We start from the raw sequence: 25190 nt of genomic DNA on the forward strand, positions 1-25190 counted from the left end.
CACCGCCGCCCTGCTGCATCCCCCCTGCTCTTCCTCCGTGCGCGCGCCGCCCGGCCGACGCCGCCGTCGCCGCGATGCGCCGTCACCGCCTCCCCGCCCTACGCGCGGTAGCCGCCACCTCTAAATTCCCCTCTCCCTCGTGCCGCCGACGCTGCTCCGCCGCCGAGTCTGCCGCGCCACCGACGCCCAGCGCCGACCGATCTCGTCGCATCGGCCGTCGTCGCCGCGCCACCCCGGTGAGCCCGCTCTCCTCCCTTCCTCTGTTTCTTCGTGCCACCGCGAGTGCGCCCCGCCGCTCGCCGTCGGCCAACGTCCTCCGCCGCCACCCGATCCCACCGACTCGTCGTCACCGTTCTCGTCGCCGGTGAGCCACCGCCATCCTTTTCCCCTCTTTCTCCCCCTGCGGGCACCACTACAAAGCTGACGCAGCCGCCACGCGCGTGCGCGCTCTTGTTGTTGTCGCAGTCCCTTCGCCGTCACCTTCTCCGTCGCCACCGTCCATCCCGGTGTCGTCTCCCTCGCCTCACCATCGCCGACGCGACCCCGCCGTTGCCAGGGTGCACCCGCGTTCGTCATGTCGTCGCTGTCTCCGCCCCGCGCCGTCGGCCGATGTCCTCCCCTCCGCGCCACCCATCGATCATCGCCCTCCGTGCGCCGCCGCCCACTGGACGCCGCCCACCGTGCGCCACCGTCGCCATCTAGTCGCTGCCACCGGGGCCCGTTGCCGCCGACGCCGGCTGCCGCCCACCACCGCCCACTCCCCGCGCCGTCGGCCGAGCTCTCCACCCCTCTCCTCTGCTCTGCCTCCCCTCTGGCTGGCAGGGCCCACTAACCAGCCACCACCTCTCTCCGCCAGGTGGGGCCCGCTCCATCAGCTCCCTCCATCTCCCCCTTTCTCTCTCCCCCTGGGCCCCCTTGTCAGCCCCTCTCCTCCTCTTCTCTCACTGTCCAGTAGGACCCGGATGTCAGCACTCCCTTCCTCTCTCCTCGCTGACGTCAGCAGCCCCATTAATTGCGCAATAATTGATTTAGGACTTTTCTGTTTAGTTTAAAAACCCAGAAAACTTCTAAAATTCATAAGTAATTCATCTAGTCTCCGTTTAGGTCCAGTCAAGTTTCATTAAATCCAGAAAAATGCCAAGAATCCATTAAAAATAGTTTCTTTCTCTGTTTCAGTAGTTTTTTAGCCTGTTTTGTTTGTTTTGCCTTGCTTGTCGTAGGTTTTGACCCCGTCGAAGCGCCGTTCGTTCTCGAAGTCGTCGCCGAAGTTCCTCGTGGGTCTAAGCAAGGCAAGTGGCACCCTTCTTTGATCATATTGAACCTATGATTATAAAATCCCCCGCTTTTACATTCAAACATGCATTGTATTCAAATGTATTTACTCTATTTATCTATTGGGAATTTACCAATATATCCGTTGATTCCCGTTTATTATTGTCATCCCAGGGTTAATTTGACTAGAATTAGGGTTAGTCAATGCTTAGCCATGCTTAGTTCAACTAGCTCACCAATTATTATTTAATTACTGTTACACTTTGGTACACCTTCAATGGTTGTTATCATTATTCATTTCCCGAGGTGGATTAATACAACTAAAATATTGCTTATGGTGGGCTGTGGGTGCATGGTTTTGAGAGTCGTGCCCATGGCAATTAAGGACCGGTTCTCAGGAAACCCTGAAAGTCTTACACGTACTAACCACAAGCCAGAATGGGCAACGGTGAGACTCGTAATCTAGCTTGTCCCTATTCGACGTACCCAGGCAAGGGTAGGCGTGATGGAGTATGGACGGGCAATCGTGGTGTAACGAAAGCTTCTCCTGCTTCCGAATCTACCAAGGCACAAGAGGGGACTGCCCGACTTGGTGTAAAGGAGGGGGTGAAACCTGAAGTGTGGTACAATTGTCTAGGGAGGGTTAGGTGAAAGGTCTTATCATGGTTTCCGTACTGAGGTATCGTGGTGATACGTTGGGGCATGGTAACATGCTTGGCAGCCATGTCTTGTGGGTAAAGTTGTACACCTCTGCAGAGTAAAACTATTCGAATAGTCGTGCCCGCGGTTATTGGGCGAACTGACAGACTCACTGGGATTAGTTGAACCTCTTTAATAATTTTATTAATCTTGGAACTGGTTTGACCCTGCGCAATGTGGTGTAACGTTGGCAGTGGTTTGGGTCCGTCGCAACATGGTTTAACGTTGGGCAGAGGGTTGACCCTGTCGCTACGTGGTGTAACGTTCGACAGTGGTTTGGGCCTGTTGCGACGTGGTGTAACGTTGGACAGTGGATGTTTATTTTAGTTGTTACTTTACTTTTATTTCAGTCTATTCTATTTACCGTTTTGCTAAATTACTTCAGCTTTTGTGCAAGTTAACCTTAGCCTATCCTTGTTACCTTATTGCATTCATTATTCTTCCTCTCTCGGGTGTTACTTGTTGAGTACGGTGTTACTTGTTGAGTACGGTGGTTTGTACTCAGCCTTGCTTAATTTTCCCCCACCAGAGCAAGTGCCAGAGCCGGTGTCAGAAGAAGGTTGTTCCGAAGGTTGAAGTAAGGTTCAGTCCGCCGTCAAGAGTGCCTGTGGTGTGGAGCCGTCTTCGCCAGCTGAAGCTGAAGATTAGATGGTCTAGTCTTGTTTTCCTTTTCCGCTGCATTTCGATAGATAATTGTTTTTATTTGTTTTTAAGCCGTGGAACTGTGTATTAATTTGTCATAGTGCGTACTCGGGCTGATGTCTGGACCGAGATTTAATACATGCTATTGTTCAGAAATTTGGTGTAAATTTCTGGGCGTGACAAGTTGGTATCAGAGCCTCCTTTGACCGTAGGATGAGCCAAATGGAAACCCTAGGAGCCTTCTGTCATATGCATTAGGTTTTGCAAAATTTGAGTCGTTTTAAAAAAGAAAAGAGAGTCGAGTCTTTTGGTTTTGAAAATTTAGTGAGCATACTTGCTTCTCAAACCTTGATCTCTCTATAGATGTGTGACATCCCATCGACGAGCCCGTGCCTTCGTCGCATCAGTCGTCAGCGACTTCAGCTGATCAAGTGTCAAGACCGAAGAGTCAAGTTCTTCCAGAGGTGAAGAGTCAGGTCTTCGCTACTCCAAGCGTCGCCCTCAAGTTGAAGACGGAGTCGTTCAAGAGTCAAGCTTTGCTTCTTCAGTCGTCGCAGCCGTTTCGAGCCGTAGACGTTACCCTAGCATCGTCTTTTAGTCGTTGCTTGGTAGTTTTTGTGTGTGTAGGTTTGTTTTGGGGTTAGCGGTTCACCATAACAAGTAGTGGCGTTATGGTCGTACCACCAGGAGTTGAGTGCTCTTTTAAGTGTTTTAATCCAGATCAGAAAATTTCACTCGAATAATTCAAGAAAAGCCCTTTGCTTAGTTTTCTCCTCTGCCTTTGTTCTCTCCTTCTGCTCTGAAGATGGTGAACACAAGGAACAGTAACCGCAACAACATGGGAGCAACTGGAAGTCAAGAAAACCATAAAGGTTCGCGCAATGGATCACCACCGCCGCAACAAGAGGACCCGACGATTGCCCAAGTTCTAGCCAACTACGCTCAGATGATGACCATGATGATGCAACAGATGCAACAACAACACCAACAGGTGATGCAGCTTTTGATGAATTAGCAGCAGAATCAACACCAAGGACCACCGCCAGCACAGTCAAAGTTATCAGAGTTTCTTCGAGTTCGACCGCCGACGTTTGCGAGCACAACCAACCCGATGGAATCAAATGACTGGCTACATGCAATCGAAAAGAAGCTGAATCTTCTGGAGTGCAGTGATCAAGAGAAGGTCGCTTTCGCGACTCACCAACTGATGGGACCCGCCTCCGTTTGGTGGGATAACCTTTTGGCTACTCGGACTGCCACTACAGACATCACTTGGGACGAGTTCTGCAGCAGTTTTCGGAAAGCCCATGTGCCGGATGGAATAGTGGCACAGAAGAAGCGTGAGTTTCGTGATCTACAGCAAGGGGACATGACAGTTACAGAGTATCTCCATGAGTTCAACCGCCTTGCACGTTATGCCCCGGAAGATGTGCGCACCGATGCTGAAAGACAAGAGAAGTTTCTTGAAGGATTGGATGATGACCTGACCAAACAGCTGATCTCCAGAGATTTTGCGGACTTTGAGAAGTTAGTAGACAAAGCAATCTGCCAGGAGGACCAGTGCAACCAGATGGATCGCAAGAGAAAAGCGAAACAAGTCAACACAGGAAAGAGCCTCTTTTCCGTGCCTACTTTATTGCAACTAACCCTAAGCCTGTCCTTGATGGTCCTTATGCATCATTTATTACCCTCTTTTCCGTGCTACTTGTTGAGTACGGTGGTTTTTACTCAGGCTTGCCCAATTTCCCCTCTAGAGCTAGAAGTTGAGTCTGATGGAGGTGACTCTTAGGAGTGAGCTGGTCTGCCGTCGAAGCTTTGCCTGTGGACTAGAGCCGTACCCGCTGGAGCTAGTCTACTTTTCTTTCCGCTGCATTTTCGTTAGAATAAGTGTTATTTTCAGTTGTTTCTAAGAACGATGGTTATGTAATCAACATTATCTTTTTGTGTACCCTAGCTGGTCCTGGACAGGGATTTTAATACACAATTAAGTTTAGAAATTCGTGTGAGGAATTTCTGGGCGTGACAAGTTGGTATCAGAGCCACCTTTGACCGTAGGATCAGCCCAATGGAAACCCTAAGAGCCCTCTGCTTTTCATGTTTGTGCATAGTTTATGAAAGTTAGAGTTGATTTGAAAAGGGGTTAGTGCTTTTCAAAAGCGTGAGTCATTTAAAAAGACAAAACCCCTTTGGTTGAAAAGCGTGAGTAAATTGATTTACGGGTAAAACTTTATTTACTTTGTTTCTTTTATGATTTATTTATCTTGAAACAAAATTTTGCATCCATTGATTCCAAATCCTTGTGTTCTTTAGATGGCCAACCACCCCTTGTATCATCGTGGACATGGAATGGCTGGATTTGTGGCAGAGTTGGCAAGAGTGTCCTTCACGACAGGATACCCCTATGAGCCAGAGTACACCATGATCCATCCTCTCGAAGGCGAGTTTCCCCACCGTGTTAGGTTGGAGCTACACGGAATCCCCGGTTACCTCCCTAACTTGGAAGCAGAAGGAGCCGGAGGCTCGCATGAGCATGCCTGCCAAGAGGCCACCTACAGTCTGATGACAACGCTCAGGGCCAGGCACGACCTGACGTTTCGGCATTCGGCATATCGGTATCACCCTGGTCGTGGACCCAATTCCATACTCAGTAGGTTTCGGTCTGCCCGGAGTGAGCAAGACCCTACCTTTGGTAGGATGTGCACGGTGCTGCAAGGCCTCGACCAGATGCATCACGACCTACATGAAGCGTCCACGGCCTTGAACGACGAGGCAGAAGTTAGCCCTAGTTTGGTTTTTGGGGCCTGGGCCGGGGAATATATTTGGGGTCGGGGCCGAGGCCGTTCTCGCCCAACCTCGCTCTAACTTGCCCCGTTGCCATCCCTAGAGAAGGGCAAAATTGACCGTACAAAAATATGATACTGGGAAAGAGGCCAGATTCTGATATGTGGGCATAGAATGGCAAGAAAACACTTTACACAAAAGATGGCAATTAGGCAGTTTTAATTTTTCGTACGTATTTATAGCAATCTAAAATACAAAACTGGAAAATAAACTTCGATGAAAAAACCTTAAAATCAACTCTAAATTTAAGATCAAAAAATTAAATTCTAGGTTACGTGCACAACCTAAATCCAAACTATGGAGGTGAGGGCCTTATTCGGTTGCATTAGATAAAATTAAGAAGTTGAGGCCTTGTTTAGTTCCTTAATTTTTTTTCCAAAAACATCGCATCAAATTTTTGGACACTTAAATAAAGCATTAAACATAGATGAACCAAAAAACTAATTGCACAGTTACGGAAGAAACGTTGAGACGAATCTTTTGAGCATAATTAGTTTATGATTAGCCATAAGTGCTACGGTAACCAATATATGCTAATGATGGATTAATTAAGCTCAAAAGATTCGTCTCGCGGTTTCTAGACTAGCCGTGAAATTCGTTTTTTCATTCGTGGCTGAAAACCCTTTCTAACATTCGGTCAAACATTTAACGTCACACTTCTTCCAAAAATTTTCCCGATCTAAGAGCAGGTACAATAGTAGGCTATAAGCATATTTTAAAAAGATAAAAGGAGAGATAGACGAGAGGTGGACTCTAAGACAGAGTGTGTGTATGACATGTGGGATATTTTAAAAAGATAAAAGCAGAGATAGACGAGAGGTGGAATCAGTCACCCATCTTAAGATTGCTCCAGGCCAAGCACACTTAACCTTGGAGTTCTCTCGAGATAAGCTTCCAGAAAAGAAATTGCAACTTGTTAATATGAGTATCTATCAAATCCTATTAAGCCTTGGGCTGGGATGTTACAGCTATTATATAATTGGCTATGATTGACTATAGATAATTGGAGCTCGTAGTTAACTATGCTCTAAACATCCTTAAGAATCCAAAAGCAAATCCTAATAGGGGCTCATAAATTCGCGACCGGCCATCAACGGCAGAGGCAGCCAGCTATGTACGTATATATTTTATGCCTAGCTATGTAGCCTCCCCATAAAGGCACTGTAGAGTGAATAAATGCGGCCTTTGGCGCCTCACATGCAGCTGAGTAGAAACTTCTCCTCTCTCCTTCCTCACTCCCTGCATGCAGCACGCTACCATATCTGCTCTCTCGCTCTAGTCCTATAAGGAATTATTTTAGATAATTAGATAACAGTATGATCAAATTTTTAAAATTTTAATTACTAATAATTTAAAGTTATAAGGAATACTTTCGTAAAGATAAACATTTAGTTCTTATATAAAATAATTCCTTATAGCCAAACATAATCGATAGGTTTAAGACCTCGTCGTTGTCCAAAATAAAAATAATTATTATATTGGAGAAAGTGTGATTTAGAATAATCGTTGCTATGAAGTTTAAGAAAGATGGAAATAAATTCATTGGAGTTAGGAAAAGAAAATAAACAAGTAAATTGAATTTAGAAAAACTAGGGCATTGAAATTTAAAAAATAAATGATATTTTAGTTTTTTTTTTGTTTTGTATTGATATATGTGCAGCACAAAAAAGATTATTTTTTAGACGGTGAAAGTAGCTAGGAGCAATATCTACGAATTTATTAGCATAAATCCCAAGATATCACTTAGAATTAAACGGCGAGACAGAGGAGAAGAGAATGAGCCACCCCTCATATATCTCTATATCATCTTAGAAAAAGATAAAAAGAAAGAATAGATTAGCTAGTTAATTGTTAAAACTAGTGCACCAGATATAACAGATAATATTTTGTAGGTGTCACCTCACAATCAGTTATTTACATGAACAAAATTAGAGGTGACAATCGACCACTCTTATAACTACGGGTGTAAATAGACTAGCCCGCAAGTTCACTTATAAGCTAATTAAATAGGTAATTGGTATATAAGCAGATTGGCGGGCAAACCACCCACACCCTTATAACACATGCTCAATCACACGCACAGTATGTACGACCACATTGATTGATGGTGGGCGACGCCGCTAATTAGTCCAAATTACGCGCCATCCTTACCCTTATATATTTGGTACTATACACATCGCACTCCAATGCAGGCGGCCTGCACCTTAAGCTTAATCTCATCATCCCCACGAATCATGCACCAAACCTCCAGAGAAGCTCAGTGAGAGTCACAGATCGATCGATGTCGATCCGCCGGTGGTTGCCGTGGCTGGTCTTGTTGCCGGCGCTGCTGCGGCGAGGCGGTGTGGCTGCGGCGGCGGGGAAGGTGCCGGCGGTGATCGTGTTCGGCGACTCGTCGGTGGACACGGGCAACAACAACTTCATCCCGACGATCGCGCGGAGCAACTTCTGGCCGTACGGGCGCGACTACGCCGACGGCCAGCCCACCGGCCGCTTCTCGAATGGCCGCCTCGCCACCGACTTCATCTCCGAGGCCTTCGGCCTCCCGCCCTGCATCCCGGCCTACCTCGACGCCAACCTCACCATCGACCAGCTCTCCTCCGGCGTCTCCTTCGCCTCCGCCGCCACCGGCCTCGACAACGCCACCGCGGGCGTCCTAGTAAGCGACCCGGCCCTCCCCTCCCTCCTCCTATATTCCGGCGGCTGCGGCGGCAGGCATTTGATCGAGCATTTGATTTGCATGCAGTCGGTGATCACGATCGGCGAGCAGCTGCAGTACTTCAGGGAGTACAAGGAGAGGCTGAAGATGGCGAAGGGGGAGAGGAAAGCCGGCGAGATCATCGGCGAGGCGCTCTACATCTGGAGCATCGGCACCAACGACTTCATCGAGAACTACTACAACCTGCCGGAGCGGCGGCTTCAGTACACGGTGGCGCAGTACGAGGCGTACCTGCTGGACCTCGCCGAGGCCGCCATCCGCGACGTGCACTCCCTCGGCGGCCGGAAGATGGACTTCACCGGGCTGACACCGATGGGCTGCCTCCCCGCCGAGCGCATCGGCAACCGCGACGACCCCGGCGAGTGCAACGAGGACTACAACGCCGTCGCCCGCAGCTTCAACGGCAAGCTGCAGGGCCTCGCCGTCAGGCTCAACAAGGAGCTCCCCGGCTTGCAGCTCGTCTACGCCGACACCTACAACATCCTCACCGCCATCGTCAACAGGCCATCCGACTACGGTGAGCAATCCTTCCTTATGTTTAAAGCTGTTGATTTTTATATATATTTATTTATTTGTCTTATTTAAAAAATTTAAATAAGTATTAATTGTTTTTATATCATTTTATTTATTGTTAAATATACTTTTGTGTATATATATAGTTTTACATATTTAAAAAAAATTAAATAAGACGAATAGTCAAACGTATATAAAAAATTCAACGGCGTTAAATATTTAAACACTAAGACAACATCCATTACTACTAGTTTCTCCACTAATTAATAGCTCCATCACAATTACTAGTATCTTTACACACGTTTGGGAGGATTTTTATTTTATTTTTAATGAAATAATTTTATTACTAAGTATTCTAGTTAAATATTTCAGCCTCGAAATCTCGTGGCCAAGCCATCCCGTCTGACGTAGAATGACAACACTATCATATGAGTAATAGTAATAGTTAATGTGACGGACTGACAGTTAATTTGGCATGACAGCTCTTTCCACCGCGTAGGGTTGGTGTACTGTCGTGGTGATAAAGGTGGTAAATATATAAGAATTGCATTAAGGCATGGTGTTACTTAATTGCGGCCAGTGAGTGGTTCGAGGGATGGATGGCCGGGGCAACTATCGATCGAGAGGCCGGGGCATGAACGCCACCTGCCGTGTCACGGTGTCATATATTGATGCTGTTGCACTGCAGTACGTACTCAGTGCATCTGTGAATGCATGCATTCATTAATGTTCGGTTCGTTACTATACTTGCCAACTGCCGGGTATAGGTAGGTAGTTAAGCAGAGCCGTAGTAGAATGCTGGTATACCGGCTTCTACATGTCCTTGCCCCAAAACGGCAAAAAGTTCTGCTATTAGACTTTTACTACAACAGAAGTAATAATATATTCGTTTGGGGTCAATTTTTTTAGAAAAAGTCGAACGGACTATTTATAAATAAAAACATATGTATTTAGTGATATAAAACCCAAGTCTGAAAAGCCACGATGAAAAAATCCAAAACTAATTTCGAATTTTAGCTTATAAGCATAATTAAAAAAAAAAGATGGAGATGTAGGAGACTTTATATCCTGTGTAAATTTATTTGGATACTAATGAATCTAAACATATATATATATATATAATTATGTACATTTATTAATAAACGAATTTAGACACGTTGGTAGTAGTACATATTTTTTAAAGATAATTATACCTCGATCTGTGTTTTTTACTTAACGTTTTAGATAGCTGTGGTCTTTGACAAGTTTCATCATTATAATTAATATACGTTTGAAATATTTTTTATTGAAACATAGACATATAACTACTAGCAATATAACTCGAATGTGTCTACCGAAGTTTTTTTTTTTTTTACGAAGATCCACAAGTATAATTCTCATATCAAATTTGTATGTATTACATGTATTAATTATTTAAGATTTCAAGGTTTTACTACCGATATATATATATATATATATATATATATATATATTAACATATTGTAAGACAATATGGAGCTCCTCTATCCACATATCAAAATATATTCAACACGAAACATAACTGACATTTTGTTGAAAATTGGACCTGTTGAGCTTATGCATATGTGATGCACTAGGTAGTATCATCGAACATAAAAAGGAAATTGAATTAATATATATGTGGCATGCAAACTATGCAGATAGAGACCTCTAATTTTGTTTATCCATTTCCTGTTGTTTTGGAGACGAGCAGGTTTTGAAAATGCAGTGCAAGGTTGCTGTGGGACAGGGCTCTTCGAGGCCGGTTACTTTTGCAGCATGAGCACCTCACTCTTATGTCAAAACGCCAACAAATACGTCTTCTTTGATGCAATCCATCCCACGGAGAAAATGTACAAGATCATTGCCGACACTGTCATGAACACCACACTTAATGTGTTCCTTTAAAGTTTCTTATTTAATCTTGTGAATTGATCGATCAGTCATACATATACATATATAATACGGCCTGTGAAATTACTCTCCCTCTATGTGTGTATATATATACGGATGCGCTAAAGCATGTCCTTCGCACGTCTTTAATAGAGTGTGTCTCACAAGTGTTCTCCCCAGTTATGTTGTTCCCACCATCTCAATCCCATGTGTTTTCTCCCATTTTCCCTTTCACTAATAACTTACGAACAATTAATTTAGACACAAAAATTTACTCCCGCATATGTAGGTTTTTTAGTAAACAAATTACACAAACTTTTATTTCAGTATGTGTATATATATTTATATGACATTTTTCTCATAAGTCAACCTTTTTTAAATTTTGAGAAAATTATAAAAAAATGTGGCAACATTTTCAACACAAAATAAATATAGCGTCAAAATATATTTAACAATGAATTTAATGTAACTAATTTGGTAAACTTGGTATTATAAGTATTGATACGTTTCTCTGTCAACATGGTGAAAGTTAGCAAAACTTTGTTCAGAAAAAATCAGAACATCTTAAATATGGAATGGAAGGCGTATTACACTCTCTTGGTGTACTGTTGTGAACGAATGCAAGGATTTGCCAATTTTGTAATTAAGCCTGGACTCCACAACTAAAACATATATATACCACCTCCATCAAGAAATATAACGTCTAGTCTGAATATAATTTTGAGCTTCGTAATAGTTTCAGATTTTGCTATAAAAAATGATAACGTATTTGATTCGTGTACAATAGCGATAATAATGTAAGTGATATTAATTCTAGCTCCATGATTGCGTGAAGCGGCTCCCATCTCATCTAGCTACCAGAGCTTGCACTGCATAAACACACAACCTACATAATACTTATGAGCCGATTAGTTTGACAAATGAATATAGAACTGATCAATTGGCCAGTTAAACATATCGAAGGTTTTAATACAATGGTTTTTTTTCCCAAGAAACCATATGGTATTTGGTCCGTTAAATATCAAATCCAAACAGATGTTCTTGCCAACTGCTCCAATCAAAGTTCCAGATTAAGGTAGCAAACAGTGGGGTAAATAACACATGAATTAGAGCCCTACAGTTGCCTGCCATTCTCTACCATACCAGAAGCAGGGACCCTCAGATTCAGATGTGTAAAGCAGGGACCCTCAGATTCAGATGTGTAGATCTTCAGCTGTATCTTCAAAAACAATGCCACAAAGCAACTCTGTATCTAGCATCAACTGTCCCATATCTGCCCCACTAGTTGTTGCAGTTTGCTAAGTACAAAAACATAAAGCAAACCAAACAACTATCCAGTGTTACACGGTTTGACTCTGAATTCTGCCAGAGCAAGAAATGTAGGAAGGCCTAACCAACAAAATCCAGCATGCATTTAAGAGCCGCCTTCCTAAATTCAATTCAACATTTCCACAGCCATCAACAAATAAAAGAAAGATAGTGACAGCAATCATGCAGTACAGCTTTCCTTCCATTCGTTCTGGTTCTTCACTTTTAACTCAACCCACAAGATACTAACATGACAAATGGACACGTATTAGCTGATGATAACGGTAAACAAATTCATATTGATTTTGCTGCTTATCTGAAGACACAAGAAATACAACCAGCTTCCACAAAATTCGGCTTTTAAAATATGTGACTTTAACATTTTTATTGCTTCGGAAATTTTGGAAAATGCAACTTGACAAGCATTGGGAGTTCAGAAAGTTCCACTTTAGACCTACCCAACAACACAGTCTTCAGCTTGTCATCGCAGTTGACAATGTTCCTATTAGTTGGGTCCTGCAAAACAAGATTAATTTCAATTAGTACTGGTAAAAATTCCCTATGGGCATTTCTAAATACAATTATACATATGAGAAGAAAGATTACAGACACAACACTTTTCTTCAAGCAAATTACTTCATTTCAAACAGGTTTTAATTTATTTGAATGAAGAACTACAAGAATTGAGAAGTGTCATTCTCAATTTGCTTCAATCATGCTTCAATCATGTGACTGAGTGATACATATTGCATCGTGCTAGATGTTTTCCTTCGGTAATTTTCAGATTGGGATCAGGTGCAGTCGTTATAGCAACTGTAACTTTGGCAGTCAATCAATCTGCCACGTCCAAAAATAATCAAACGGCTGAGACTTACGGAAAGTACTATCCCTGTTCATTCTCTTCTCGTCATACGTATTCTACTTCTTCTGTCTTGTAATTCGTCACTTCCATCCATAACAACTTTGTCGAGAAAACCCCACCGATTCAATTCAAAAGAACGTGCAGATTCCATTACATTGTTCAACTCCATCAAGAATTCAAGATTGTAGGTATAACTGGAGCATACTTGTGCTCTTCATTGGTCAAGCCATTTGTCATCCTGCCAAGCGCTCGCATGCCACCGTCCAGGAGCACTTCAAGCCCATGCCGGCGGAATGTAAAATAGGTGAATGGGAGGCAGTCACTGCTACCTTAGTGGCCAAGTTCATATTCTAATTGGGAGGTGAAGGAGCTAGGCTGACTGACCTCATTAAGCACAGAAGAAGACGCTGTTCTCAGGATATATCATCAAAGTGCATCATGATAGGGACCACAATCTTGCTGGACAGGGAAACCATGGCTGGAGTGCTGGTTATGCAAGAACCTCCAGCGCTCAGGCCGTCTTGCTACTACTGTAATGGTTGATGGGTCAGACAACTTAAGAGGCTTGCTTTATTCCTGACCCTTCGATGTGTTTTGGACGATATGGATCAGGCGACTGCTAAAGCTGCAGCGGCTACCTGATCTGATCTGTAATTTTTACTCTTGAACAATCAACAGTAGTGCTTTAGAAATACAGTGGAAATGGTTTAGTAATCATGGGAGAAGTACATATCAAGTCTTAAGAGTCCTGCTCAGATCATTCCCTTCACAGTTTCTGGGCATAAACAGGCCTAAACAGACACACTGAAGATGAGACCACAACTGTTTTCTTTCTCCACTAAATTAAAGTGGTACAATAACTGTTTTCTCCAATAATTTATATTCAAAATGGCGACAATAAATGAAAAAATCGTACCACCCCATCAGAATATCATGTAAAGATAGACTATATTGTTGTTTATGTCAATCAAACAGAACTATCTGGGTCCAAAGGACGTAATGGTCATGTAGCCTTTGAAAGAAAGGATGTGCCAGGCGTTAATGGCAAGAAGAAATATCTTGAAACATAAATTCCAGGAATTCTGAGCAAACAACTATGGGGTTGTTTGGTTTATAACCACCGCAAACCTTAAACATATAGGTAGACAAAATTTATGCTTTGTCAAATATTTTTTTGGGTAAAGCTAGGCCATTTGGTTTTGTTCAAACTGAAGACAATTTTGGTAGGGTAAACTGAGCTTATTTGGTTCCAGACCATCTAGACTATCAAAGTACATGTTACCAAATTTATGGCACTGCGTTAGGGCTGGGCACTACCAAAAAATTGCTAAAGAACCAAATGCAACTCTTTTAGGATGTCAGAGCTAGATTCTTTGGCCAACCCAAACAACATCCTGACCAGCCCAAGCAATCATTTTCTTCTTACACCATGCACATTTCAACAACTCAACTGGCATTAGTTGACAGTATACACCAGACTAGTAAACAGAAAGAAAGAGAGTTCTACTCCCCAATTAAGACCGGATCCCCCAAATCAAGATTCAATCAGATAGTCGTGCCAATTCAACGAGCTACCAAATCCAGCCAAAATAATAATGAGCTCAACCAAATTCCAGGCACTGACCGGCGAAATTTAATTCGATTCGAGGGGCAAGAGAACATGCAGATCTCCCTTAAGATTGGAGGAGCATGACGTCACTCACACACCTGGAGGTTGTTGTTCTTGATGTGTGACCAGACGCGGAGGAAGAAAGAGAGGTGGGACATCTGGGACTGGCCCCCGGCGAAGCCCCGCAGCGCTGTCGGAAGGTTCACCAGGTCCACCAGCCGCGCCACCTTCTTGGGGCAATCGGCCACCGCCGCCGCGGAAGCCCGCCGCAGCACCATCTCCCTCCTTATCTATGGTGGTGGCACACTAGCTTGAACAAGGAAGAGCAGCAGAAGGAGTTCGTGGAGAGGATCGCCGGCGGCAGAGGCGGCGGCCCGGGCGCGGGAGGGCTGATGAAGAGAGGAGAGAGGAGAGGGTTTTCTGTGGGCCACAATTGGTAATGGGTATTGGGCCTATTGACCTGCTGGGCCTCGGTACCTCCTTACTTAATGGGGATTTTTCTTTGACTAGCGAAAATATACTATAAGAATTTTTTATCAACTATACTAATATCACTTGTTTAAATCAAATATAGACTATTCTATAATATCAGAAAATATCATACACTAATTTGCAAAAGACCGGTGGAAAGCATGGGGTGGCAGATTAACTGTCACCACCACTAAGACATTTAAAGTAGTATAGATTGAGCATTTGAGTCAGCTGGCGCTTCTTTCTCTTTTATTTATGTGGCTGACTTTTTATTTATGTGGCTGACGCATACACATACATCTTATTACACATGCAACACTAGAACGAGATCCTTCTATGTATAATTATATAGACCTACGTGTCAATAATATCGTACCTCTGACTTTACATCAGAGAATCCTCTAGCATACTCACACACACACATGAATATGCATGCTAAAACATGGTCAAAGAGATAGGGGACCAAAGCCACATCCCTAGCCTCACTTAATTTTGTTGAAATCTCACTTGAGTGTATGTAATATTTGTGAGTCTACCTTTTTAAAATTTATTACCAACAAGATATCCTATTAAAAGAGATTTTAGATAGAGGCATGGAAGTCCTTACTTTCAGGAGAGCTTCTGTGCTGGAAGATACCATGTAATAGTAAGAGCTGTGTAACAGAGTGGTTCTATTAAATTTTTCTGGAATAAAGACAAACTAGTGTAGGCTTTAGATAAGAAAGGCATCTTCTCCTCTCAGCCTATGTATAGGATGATAACTTTCAGAGGTATGCTGGACAGTGATATGAAATTTTTTTGGGGTTCTCCTATTATTTTAAAATTGTTTAGCGTGGAAGAACAAAAATTAATCTGCTGGTTAGTTAAAAAAAATGCATTGGAAGGGCTCGGAGTTTTGCTAGTTGTGTAATGCTTATGAAGATGGTTGTCATATTTTCTTTAATTGTCCTATTGCAGTTTTTAATTGGGGTATTTATAGAGATGCTTTAGGTTGGAGTAGAATTCGTTCTAACTTTGAAGATTTTGGTGATCATATCTTCTAGCCTAATAGAGTTAAGTTTGATAAAGTGGGGATATGTGTTGGCTACATGTTGTTGGTAACTTTGTATTTATTAGGAATGATATGTTTTTTATTGTCTTTTCTCCGCGGAATATTCCTTTGCAGGTAATTTGTCTTGTATTACAGTGAAAAAGATTGTTAAAGAAGAAGGGGGCGGCTATTCTGGATAGTTGGATTATTTCTTTATAAAATATTACAAGACACCTGCGGGAGGCAAAAGATGGGATTGGCTGAAGTAGTAGTTTTCTCGTGTGTGTTTGCTGGTTTTTGTTACTGGCTAGCTAGGAGCTAGTTGAGTTTGTTCTTCAGTTGCATGCTAGGGTAGGCTTCCCTATCTAAAGTTTGTTAAGTTGTGATTTATGTTTTGAACAGTACAAATTGACCTGTCATCTTAAACCAACCTCCACGGTAACATTGTTTACTGCGTTTGTTGGCTTTATAAAAAGCAGAGCTTTTTCTTAGACATTTTTCTTAAAAAAAATATTTGTGAGCATTAAAATTTGAACCCTAGCGGGTGGAGTCATGCACTAACGACATCATCACTCCATCACAAGTGTTTCCTAGCCTGCTACTCCTCCGGCGGTTATCATTTTTGGAGGTATTTGTGTATTAGAATTATTGAATGATGAAAAAGCTTTATTTTAATAGTGAGTTTAAAGAGAACTATCTCAGCCTGTAATTTTCTTTCAAACTAAAGTATATCACCTTTTTGTCCAAATTATCTTGATGAGAACTACTCTTCCGATACAATGTACTCCCACCGGTTTTTAATATGAGGCTGTTAGAATTTGGTTTGGTCATTTATCTTATTCAATTTTTTTTGTGTAAATAAACAAAATAAGTAATTAAATTAAGTCCAAAATATGTGATAATTACATAACTTTTCTAATTAAGACGTTGACATCACTTAAAAAGCAGATGGAGTATAAAAAGAAATCTTGTTTATTTTTTTTATTTTGAGTTAGTATAAAAAGAAATCTTGTCTATTTTTTTTATTTTGAGTTAGCTTCTTTTTAGGCGATAAAGACTACCACAATAAGTAATTATTGGTATTATTAGGAAATGAATTTGGCTTTACCAGCTGATTCTTATTACTGATATTCTCTCATGGCTTCTAATGGTTATGCTTTCACATTTCTACGTTAGCACTTACAAATCTCACACTTTACCAAAAAAAAAAAGAAACTAAATGGCAAGATAGTTGAACAAATGATGTAAACGGCATAAGAGTGATTTAATCAAGAACGTACGGTTGTAAAGTAGTCATGGAAATATAAGATGCTATCCGAATGCCATATTCTAGCACCCGCCAGGCGTCAGACGACAGCAGTTCACATCACTTCCAGTATCCAGTAAACTGTCCTTGCAAATCGCATTACCATTTACGAAACTATATTACCTATTGTAGCATATTGAGTAAATTTCAATTTATTCACCAGCAGCGAGTACAGATAGATCTACAGCCTAGATCGAGTCCCTCCAGCAACAACAATAGTTTCAGCTGTAATGAATGATGCATCATCTGAAGCCAGGAATGCGGCGGCTGCAGCCATGTCTTCCACAGCACCCAATCTCTTAAGCGTGCTCCTGTCAATAAGCTCATTTTTCTGCAAAATGGTTTGATTTATTTTAAGTACATACACATGGACTGGATAAAAGAACAAACTGGATTGACCTATACACAGAATACCATTCTCTCCGTTCCACATTATAAAATATTCTAGCCTTACCTGATTCATTTATGTGCTAATGAATCTAAACATATATAAAAACATATACATTGATACACAAATGAATCAAGCCAAACCCAGAAAGTCTTATAGTATGGAACAGAGGAAGTATAACCTATGTGGTACATGCACAAACAATACCAATCTAAAATATGCTGTATTCAGGACAACCTACGTACGAGCACTATATCACATGAAGGTAGAAATACAATTCACATCTTAATGTTTTTTTCACCTTCTCTATCAAAGGAGAACCTTCTTGTACTTTATTCCTTTCACATAATCAAGGAATGGTGTACATCTAAAATCCACTCTATTTGGTAATCTACAGGAAGAAGGTATCATCCTTTTCTTTTGAGGGATAGAGAAATTCTGTCTAGATGGTTCATTATATATATAAAATAAAATTTTTATCTCTGTAGTTATTCCAAAACAAAAGATATACAAGCGATAAATTTAGGTAAAACAGTAAGATACCTAATGAAGACAAACAATTTAGCAACGATAAATTTAGCAAAAAAGTAACATACCTAATGAAGACACAATTTAGTGCTCATATAACTCTACATGCCAATTAAGATGGTATTCTGGACTAAACCAGAAACTTCTGATGAGTGCACATGGCAAGCATAAGAACACTGAAGGGCACGTAGCTAATAATTTTCACCAATCTGAACAAATGGTAGAAGTGCCAATGCTGATGGTACACATTGAAGCACCAGATTGTTACATCAATGATGTATGCTTACAGTCTTACAGACCATCTCAATGTTACAGAACTATTTGGCCTAATACTATCTAAGTAATTTCACAAAACCATATTACATGATGCAGCTTACCCACCATCTATAAAGCTTATTCAAATTTCTGAGCCACTAAAACAGGCCACTGATGATTCATCCATGCAACTAATCATGTACATGCCCAGCCACCCAGCCATACCGTTTGATTAAGCAGGGCATTTCCGTCACAAAAATGTTAATTGTAGCCAAGTAAAACATCAGTATGCGATTGCAAACTGTATCTTAGGAAACCAACGTCATGTTAACTTTAGTCAGCATTTGTCCTACTGCAGCTGATGTTATGTGCCAGTTTAGTGTAAAGCCTGGTGGTTTCCCGCATCTTTTACCACAGAACCTAGTTTTCTGTCGAATTTATTATTTTTCCTAAACCTGCTGATTCTTTCTAACACCATATTAAGTGGTGCATAACATCTACACATATTTTTCTCATCCAATTCAAATAAACAGTAGTGTCTTTATAAGAGCAAACAAAAAATCATGGGATGTTCAGTGTGTTTATAAAGCTATGGTGTTAGTTGAGCACAAGGTTCTGAACAGAATACACTCCAGATAATATAGACAGTGATTAGCAATTTAATCATATTCAACACAGATGTCCTTTTGATTGACTGGCCTTTAGATGTTAAATAAATTTCTTCTATAACTAACTAATTCTCAGAATGGGATATGCAGAATTACTTACAAGGGTCTCGTTAGTTGTGAGGAAACGAGCAAAATTTGTAGGAACAAAACCAGGGGCTATACAGTTAACACGAGTATTTGGCCCCATCTCAGCAGCCAGAGCCTAGAAAAGAAGAGCATAGTCAGTGGATGCATAAGTTCATCGGGTGTAAAACAATTACATACCAAAACAACAAAATATCTTCAGAACATTTGATGAAAATGAACTGCCAAATTTATAATACAACATAGCCTATGGTAGATGTTCATAATGACCTTACAAATCCCAGTGATAACTCATAAGAACATTGTTGGATAATGAACTCTGAAGTATAGCTCTGATGCAATAATATCTGGTGGTGCATTCTGTATAAACGCTATCATACTGTCATGGTAATATATTGACTTCATAGTTCACATCCAACTCATGCATTAGTTGCATTCACATACATAAAGTGACAGACCATCTCTAGATGTGAATCTGGTTAACTGGGATATGCGTCATAATATTTTAGAAGACAAGATCTGTAGCTCAGTTCACAAACATATGAAACAACATTGCCTGGAGATTGGGAAGAAATCTAGAAGCGAAGTCAAAACTTCTTGAGGTGGCCCAATATCCAAGCTCTTGTATAGGCACAAAACACCAAGTAGGGAAAACTTCAAGGTGAAAACTTCATGAGTTACTTAGTACTACTGTACCAGCCCGTTTTATATATGTTTGGATGCATTCGCCCACCCCGTCAGTGCAAGCATTCATCACTTGACAGCTTAGGTTAATATTTTATTTACTATAATTTAATTAAACATCAGGAATATATTTTTTGCCCATATTAAAAGTTGAAATAGAGAAAGAATAAGAAAACTATGATAACAGGAAACATGACAGTGGAAAAGGTAAGGGCATGTACCTTTGTGAGACCAAACAGGGCAGTCTTTGTGACGCCATACATCGATAATGCTGGTTCAGGATTATAGCCAGTAATTGAAGAAATTAATATCACAGACGATCCCTTTCGCAAATGTGCTGCAGCATCCTAATGAAAATGAAAAAAAAACAATTTAGTCATGTAATTGCTATTCTTTTACAAAGTTGTGATTATGACTTAGGATGAGGATCTCATTAACCTGTAGAAGAAGAATAGATGCTTTGACATTAATTTCCCATAGTTTGTCAAGGACAGGCCCTTTCATTTCTAGTATGTTATCTACAGAAGGGTTTGCAGCAGCATTGGAAACAATGATGTCAATATGTCCAAAATTCTGCAATGTAAAAAAAATGATTGTTATATAGGATTTGTAGTAGCATTGGAGATAACAATATCAATATGTCCATAAATATGAGATATTATACTCAATGTTCAGTATGCAGGATTTGAAGCAACATTTTGATTAGAGTGTATCAATATGCCAAAATTTCTGTTATAACATATTCCCTCCACTCCACATTATAAGACTTTCTAGCATTGCCTAGATTCATATGTGTGCTAATAAATCTAGAGTTCTAGACATATATATATAAAACATATACATTGATACATGGATGAATTTAGGCAAAGCTATAAAGTCTTATAATATAAAACGAAGGGAGTAGCAATTATTTGTTATGTAAGAATTACTGTAGTAGTACTTGATCGTCACAAGAACAAACCTGAATAAAGTAATACATTAGTAGAAAAAAACAGTGTACAATTTTCAGGGGAAAATATAGTTTGGATGGACCAAACCTCCAGGTAAAAACCAAGAACAGATAAAGTCTTTTGTTTCTGCCATGCAACCCTTTTTAAGCCACAAAGGCACAAGGCAGAAAGTCCAGTTCAATTTTCACTAAAAAGAGAAACCGAGAGCAGAGTAGTTTTAAGTTCAGTTGAGCTGATTTAAAAAAAAAAATCCACTGTCCATACAGTGAAAAAAAAGTAAGGTTTACACCAATTGTGGAGCACATGTACTTTATGTCTGGTTCGAAAGAAGATAAGGCTAAATTTAGAATTTCAATCTCACGTTTTACACAACAGTCAACAAGAAAACAATTTCTTGAAAGCGTTGACAAATGCAGGTGATGAAATCTAGTATAGCAACGACATACATAATTTAGTACAATTTATAGTAATCCCATGAATTGGAACCCGGATTCAAACAAGTAGTGCCAGTTTATTCAGCCTCGCAAATCTGAAAGTAATAAAACAGCAAACTCGCACTGAATCAGCCAGTGCAGAAACCCCCAATTCTCACCTTGACCGCGGTGTCGATGAGGCTCTTGCGCTGCTCCGCGACGGAGACATGGCAGACCGCGCCTACGACGGTGACCCCCTTCGCCCTGAGCCCCTCGACCGCCTCGTCCACGTTCTTCTGCAGCAGGAGAGGAGAACGAGAAGCCACGATCAGGACAGGACAGGATTCACACAACACAAACGAGAGGGAGGGGGGTTTGACTTGGGACCTTCTTGCGCGAGGAGATGACGACGGCGGCGCCCTCGAGGCCGAGGCGCTCGGCGATGGCGAGGCCAATGCCCTGCGTGGAGGCCGTCACGACGGCCACCTTCCCCTCCAGGCGACGGCACTTGACGTCCATGGACCTTGCTGCTCGAAGACTTGGGGGAGATGGCTGGACGCGACGAGGGCGGAGAGGAGCGGATCGGCGTCGGGTGCCAAGAAATCGGAGAACCGATGGCCGAACTTTTTTGTTTTTATTAAAAAATTACTCCGTATTACTATTATTATTGTTATTGCCGTGGGATTTGTTCGAACACGATTAGTACTTTAGTAGTAGCACAAAACAACAGCACGACGGAGGACGGACGGACTAATCGAGGCAGGCGGTTGGACGGCAACAATCGGCTCTTGTTGGGTTTATTAACTTACCCTATTTTGACATTGAGTTAGAGTACGATGCTCCCATGTCGTCTATTATCTCCCAGACATTTAGATTTTTAAAAATTAATTTTGTAGTTGTTTCAAATAAAATTTTATCGGATCTTTTCATAGAATTGACGTTTAACTTACTGATAACATAAATAAAAGTTTTAGATATAAATTATTTTTTCCATTAATATGTAATTAAAAAGGGAACACGAATACAAAGTAGAGATGGAAAAGTTGGTTTCTTCCACGTGAATACGATATGTTGTAACATCTCTAACCGATTTGCTACTTTCTAGGGTGTTGACGTCAAAATGTGAACGTTGACGCGTCACACACGAAGGTCTGGGAGTCAATCTTAGACAGCTCCATTGCACCATTGCAGAACCTAAATCTTAGAAAAGGTGCGCGGACGTGCCAGTCAGTTTGATTCTGCAACTAACAAGATGAAAAATAAAACAAGTCGATCGGCTATCAAGCCGATAGGTAAATAAACATCTAGCCGATCGGATGTTGATGCTGCAACGGTTAGTCGATCCTATCGGCTGTAAAAGCTTGGATCGACTAGAAACTTGATCGAAATAAACTTGAAATAGATATTAGACCAACATAACCTGCCAAATAACTTATTAATCTTAGTCGATCAGACAAGGCCCTATAACCAGATCGAACTAGATGTACAGAGATCGGACTTAACCAAGACAGCATGCAGTCAAGTACGATATGATTATAGGAAACATGAAGATCGATAAGGCTAATAAATAAACTGACGAATTACTTAGAATAAACAATTAATCATATGCTGCGATCGGCTAAACCCAACTTGCATATAATTCTCATAAGCCGATGCAACATAAATAACTGCCGATCTAACTAAATCAAGCCGATTGGTGCAAAAATAACACAATAAGACGATCGGCTACTCTATTGATGTAAATATGATAAGCATGTAGATCGGCAAAAATCATCTGCTATAGACAGTGGACAAACAACCAAGATCTATAAAATACCTAGCCCAGATTGCTAAAATACCTAGCCCAGATTGCTAAGAATAATCATAGGAGATCGGACACAACCGAGACAGTTCAAGATTAAACCTAGCAATGTTAGGATAGATACTAAACAGATCTAGATTCCTATCAAGCCAATAAGCCAATGACTTGTAACTTATCGGCTGGTACTCCGATAAAACAATGAACAAAATGCATTGATTTGATATAAACCATCTAACAAACGCAATCTACTAGATCGGACCTAACCGAGAAAGTACTAGATTGAATATGTCAAACAACGAATATCAAACAACATAGATCGCCCAAAGTGGTCGACTAGATCAACTCAAAGCACGAAAGTGATCTAAGTTGAAACTGATACGATAACTAGCAATCGCGTGACTAGATTAGAAGATCAGACCGAACCGAGACAGTTCTAATCTAGCCGATACGATTACCGTGGCCTGGTGGAACGTAGGACTTACCCCTCCGTCGGAGATCGAGATGATGCAACCCCACGTCAGGTGCCAAGTTCCACCGGAGTTGAAACCTCGAAAGAGGGTGGCGATGCGCCAAAAGTAGTTAATCTAATTATGATGTAGATGAAAAACAATGACCCGGGCATACATATTTATACACTCGGGTTGAGGCTAGGCCGTGTTGGACATGATATACAATTCCTAATAGATAAAAAGAAATAACAAACTAGTCCTATGCGTACTCTATCTCTAACTCCTACTTAGATAAAACACACACAAGTCCCGATCGGACTCTAATCTCTTAGAGATAAAATAAAATCCTAACTAACTCTAATTAACAGATAAATTTACGCCGCCAAGTCTTGGTCTTCACGATTCCTTCTTGAATTCGGTCTCTTCCAGATAAAATATCTGTCGGCAATAACACTTTTCCTTATCGGAATCCAATACGGAAATTTACCAAATTTTGGTATTAACATAGGGTCAAGCAAAACGGAGCATTCTATACAAAGATCAAACAAAATGGATTTTACACGCGCAATAGAGAAACATGACTATAGTACTCTCAACCATAGATCTTGATGCAACTCCAAACTTGACCAATAGAAATTTGAGAAAGCTAGGCAAATGAAAACCCAGTGACAACATACTCAACTGCTGAGTTTTTCGAGGGATGCGGCATTGCGGCTGATGGACGTTGACTCCGACGAACAACTGCCCTCAGGGCTCGATCCCCCCTCTTTTCCCCTCCCTTCTCTAGATCTACTCCTCTCTATGTTCCTGGGTAGCAGTAGCTCCCTGCATTGGGAGGTTCAGGGTGATTAAGGGGCAAACCTGGCTTCGCTACCCACCCTTGGCTTTCTCGATTAGGGACTCTAAGCCTACGAATGGAGAGAGTAGGGCCTGACAAAGAGGGGAAGAAATGTGCAGCTGCAACAGCAGACATGCACCCGACTGTTCTTGGTACCTCTCAGGAGGGGCTAGATGTAGAAGGGGGCGGAGTTACTGAAGCAGCAATGCAAGAAAATGGCTGCCGGGGGTTCGGCTTCGGGCTCTAGCAACCGAATGGTGGACATGATGGCCCGTCTTCACCTAACGGCATCGGAGGCAAAGGCGGTGGTCTTGGAAGATGAGAAGGAGGTAGACCTCGTCGATCCCTCATGGGTGTTGGTAGGTAAAGTTCTGGATCCAAATGTCCTGCATATCCGAACAATTTCAGCGGCCATAAGGCTGGCGTGGGGTAATCCAAGGGGACTTATGTTCTTGGTGGAATTTGGGACCGAGTTCGATCGGGATAGAGTGCTTGACTAGGAGCCATGGGTGGTAGGCAAGCATGCAGTGCTCTTGCAGAAGTATGATGGAAATTTCAAGCCACTGCAAGTTCCCTTTGATCGAATGGCTATTTGGGCTAAAATTATTGATTGGCCATGTAGATTGATGAATGCTCGCAGAGGAGGGGAGATTGCCAAAGCACTGGGCAGGGTGATGAAGGTGGAAACCAATGATCAGGGTTGGTGTTGGGGTGGTTTCATGAGAGTTCGTGTGGACCTCACCGTTGAGGAACCTATTCCATGCTTCGTCACAGTTTACTCTTCTCGTGATAAAACCTTTAAGGGTATGAGATGAAGTATGAGCGTATGCCTCTTTGCTGCTTCTCTTGTGGTATTTTGGGCCATTCCTTCTTGGTTTGTCCAACACTGGCAAAATAAAATAAAGATGGTGATTTGCCTTATGAATCTAGGAAGTTGTGTGTGGCTAAGGAGATGAGCAGGAAGTCAAGT

The 25190-nt window shown here is 41.6% G+C and overlaps 3 protein-coding genes across 3 annotated transcripts; 1 reads left to right on the forward strand and 2 right to left on the reverse strand.

The window, feature by feature from the left end:
* The first annotated feature begins 7654 nt into the window (after window positions 1-7654).
* Window positions 7655-10792, forward strand: LOC102702492 (GDSL esterase/lipase At2g42990-like). Its single transcript, XM_006660366.3, has 3 exons — window positions 7655-8113; window positions 8201-8690; window positions 10398-10792. Exons 1-3 carry the CDS (start codon window positions 7736-7738, stop codon window positions 10589-10591), a joined length of 1062 nt encoding a protein of 353 aa, XP_006660429.1. The 5' UTR covers window positions 7655-7735; the 3' UTR covers window positions 10592-10792.
* Window positions 10793-11342: 550 nt separating this feature from the next.
* LOC102702963 (upstream activation factor subunit spp27) lies at window positions 11343-14796 on the reverse strand. The gene is made up of 3 exons (XM_015841108.2): window positions 14454-14796; window positions 12343-12400; window positions 11343-12129 (listed from the first exon to the last, which is right to left on the reverse strand). The coding sequence occupies exons 1-3, from the start codon at window positions 14631-14633 to the stop codon at window positions 12110-12112; spliced, it is 258 nt and encodes an 85-aa protein (XP_015696594.1). The 5' UTR covers window positions 14634-14796; the 3' UTR covers window positions 11343-12109.
* Window positions 14797-17146: 2350 nt separating this feature from the next.
* On the reverse strand, window positions 17147-21818 carry LOC102703239 (tropinone reductase-like 3). The gene is made up of 6 exons (XM_006660369.3): window positions 21520-21818; window positions 21312-21428; window positions 20208-20342; window positions 19991-20116; window positions 19102-19203; window positions 17147-17493 (listed from the first exon to the last, which is right to left on the reverse strand). The coding sequence occupies exons 1-6, from the start codon at window positions 21649-21651 to the stop codon at window positions 17344-17346; spliced, it is 762 nt and encodes a 253-aa protein (XP_006660432.1). The 5' UTR covers window positions 21652-21818; the 3' UTR covers window positions 17147-17343.
* Between the last annotated feature and the right edge of the window lie 3372 nt (window positions 21819-25190).

The sequence above is a fragment of the Oryza brachyantha genome, chromosome 9 (assembly GCF_000231095.2).
Source record: "Oryza brachyantha chromosome 9, ObraRS2, whole genome shotgun sequence".
NCBI classification, from domain to species: domain Eukaryota; kingdom Viridiplantae; phylum Streptophyta; class Magnoliopsida; order Poales; family Poaceae; genus Oryza; species Oryza brachyantha.

Excerpts from the sequence above, each read along its gene's own strand:
- LOC102702492 (XM_006660366.3), top strand. The coding sequence starts at position 7,736 with ATGTCGATCCGCCGGTGGTTGCCGTGGCTGGTCTTGTTGCCGGCGCTG. Across the intron at positions 8,114-8,200 it reads ACGCCACCGCGGGCGTCCTA|TCGGTGATCACGATCGGCGA; the intron begins GTAAGCGACCCG and ends ATTTGCATGCAG. Across the intron at positions 8,691-10,397 it reads CAACAGGCCATCCGACTACG|GTTTTGAAAATGCAGTGCAA; the intron begins GTGAGCAATCCT and ends GGAGACGAGCAG.
- LOC102702963 (XM_015841108.2), bottom strand. The coding sequence starts at position 14,633 with ATGGTGCTGCGGCGGGCTTCCGCGGCGGCGGTGGCCGATTGCCCCAAG. Across the intron at positions 12,401-14,453 it reads TCAAGAACAACAACCTCCAG|GACCCAACTAATAGGAACAT; the intron begins GTGTGTGAGTGA and ends CTTGTTTTGCAG. Across the intron at positions 12,130-12,342 it reads GCTGAAGACTGTGTTGTTGG|TATCTTGTGGGTTGAGTTAA; the intron begins GTAGGTCTAAAG and ends TTGTCATGTTAG.
- LOC102703239 (XM_006660369.3), bottom strand. The coding sequence starts at position 21,651 with ATGGACGTCAAGTGCCGTCGCCTGGAGGGGAAGGTGGCCGTCGTGACG. Across the intron at positions 20,117-20,207 it reads CATCTATTCTTCTTCTACAG|GATGCTGCAGCACATTTGCG; the intron begins GTTAATGAGATC and ends CATTTTCATTAG. Across the intron at positions 17,494-19,101 it reads TCACAACTAACGAGACCCTT|AAAAATGAGCTTATTGACAG; the intron begins GTAAGTAATTCT and ends ACCATTTTGCAG.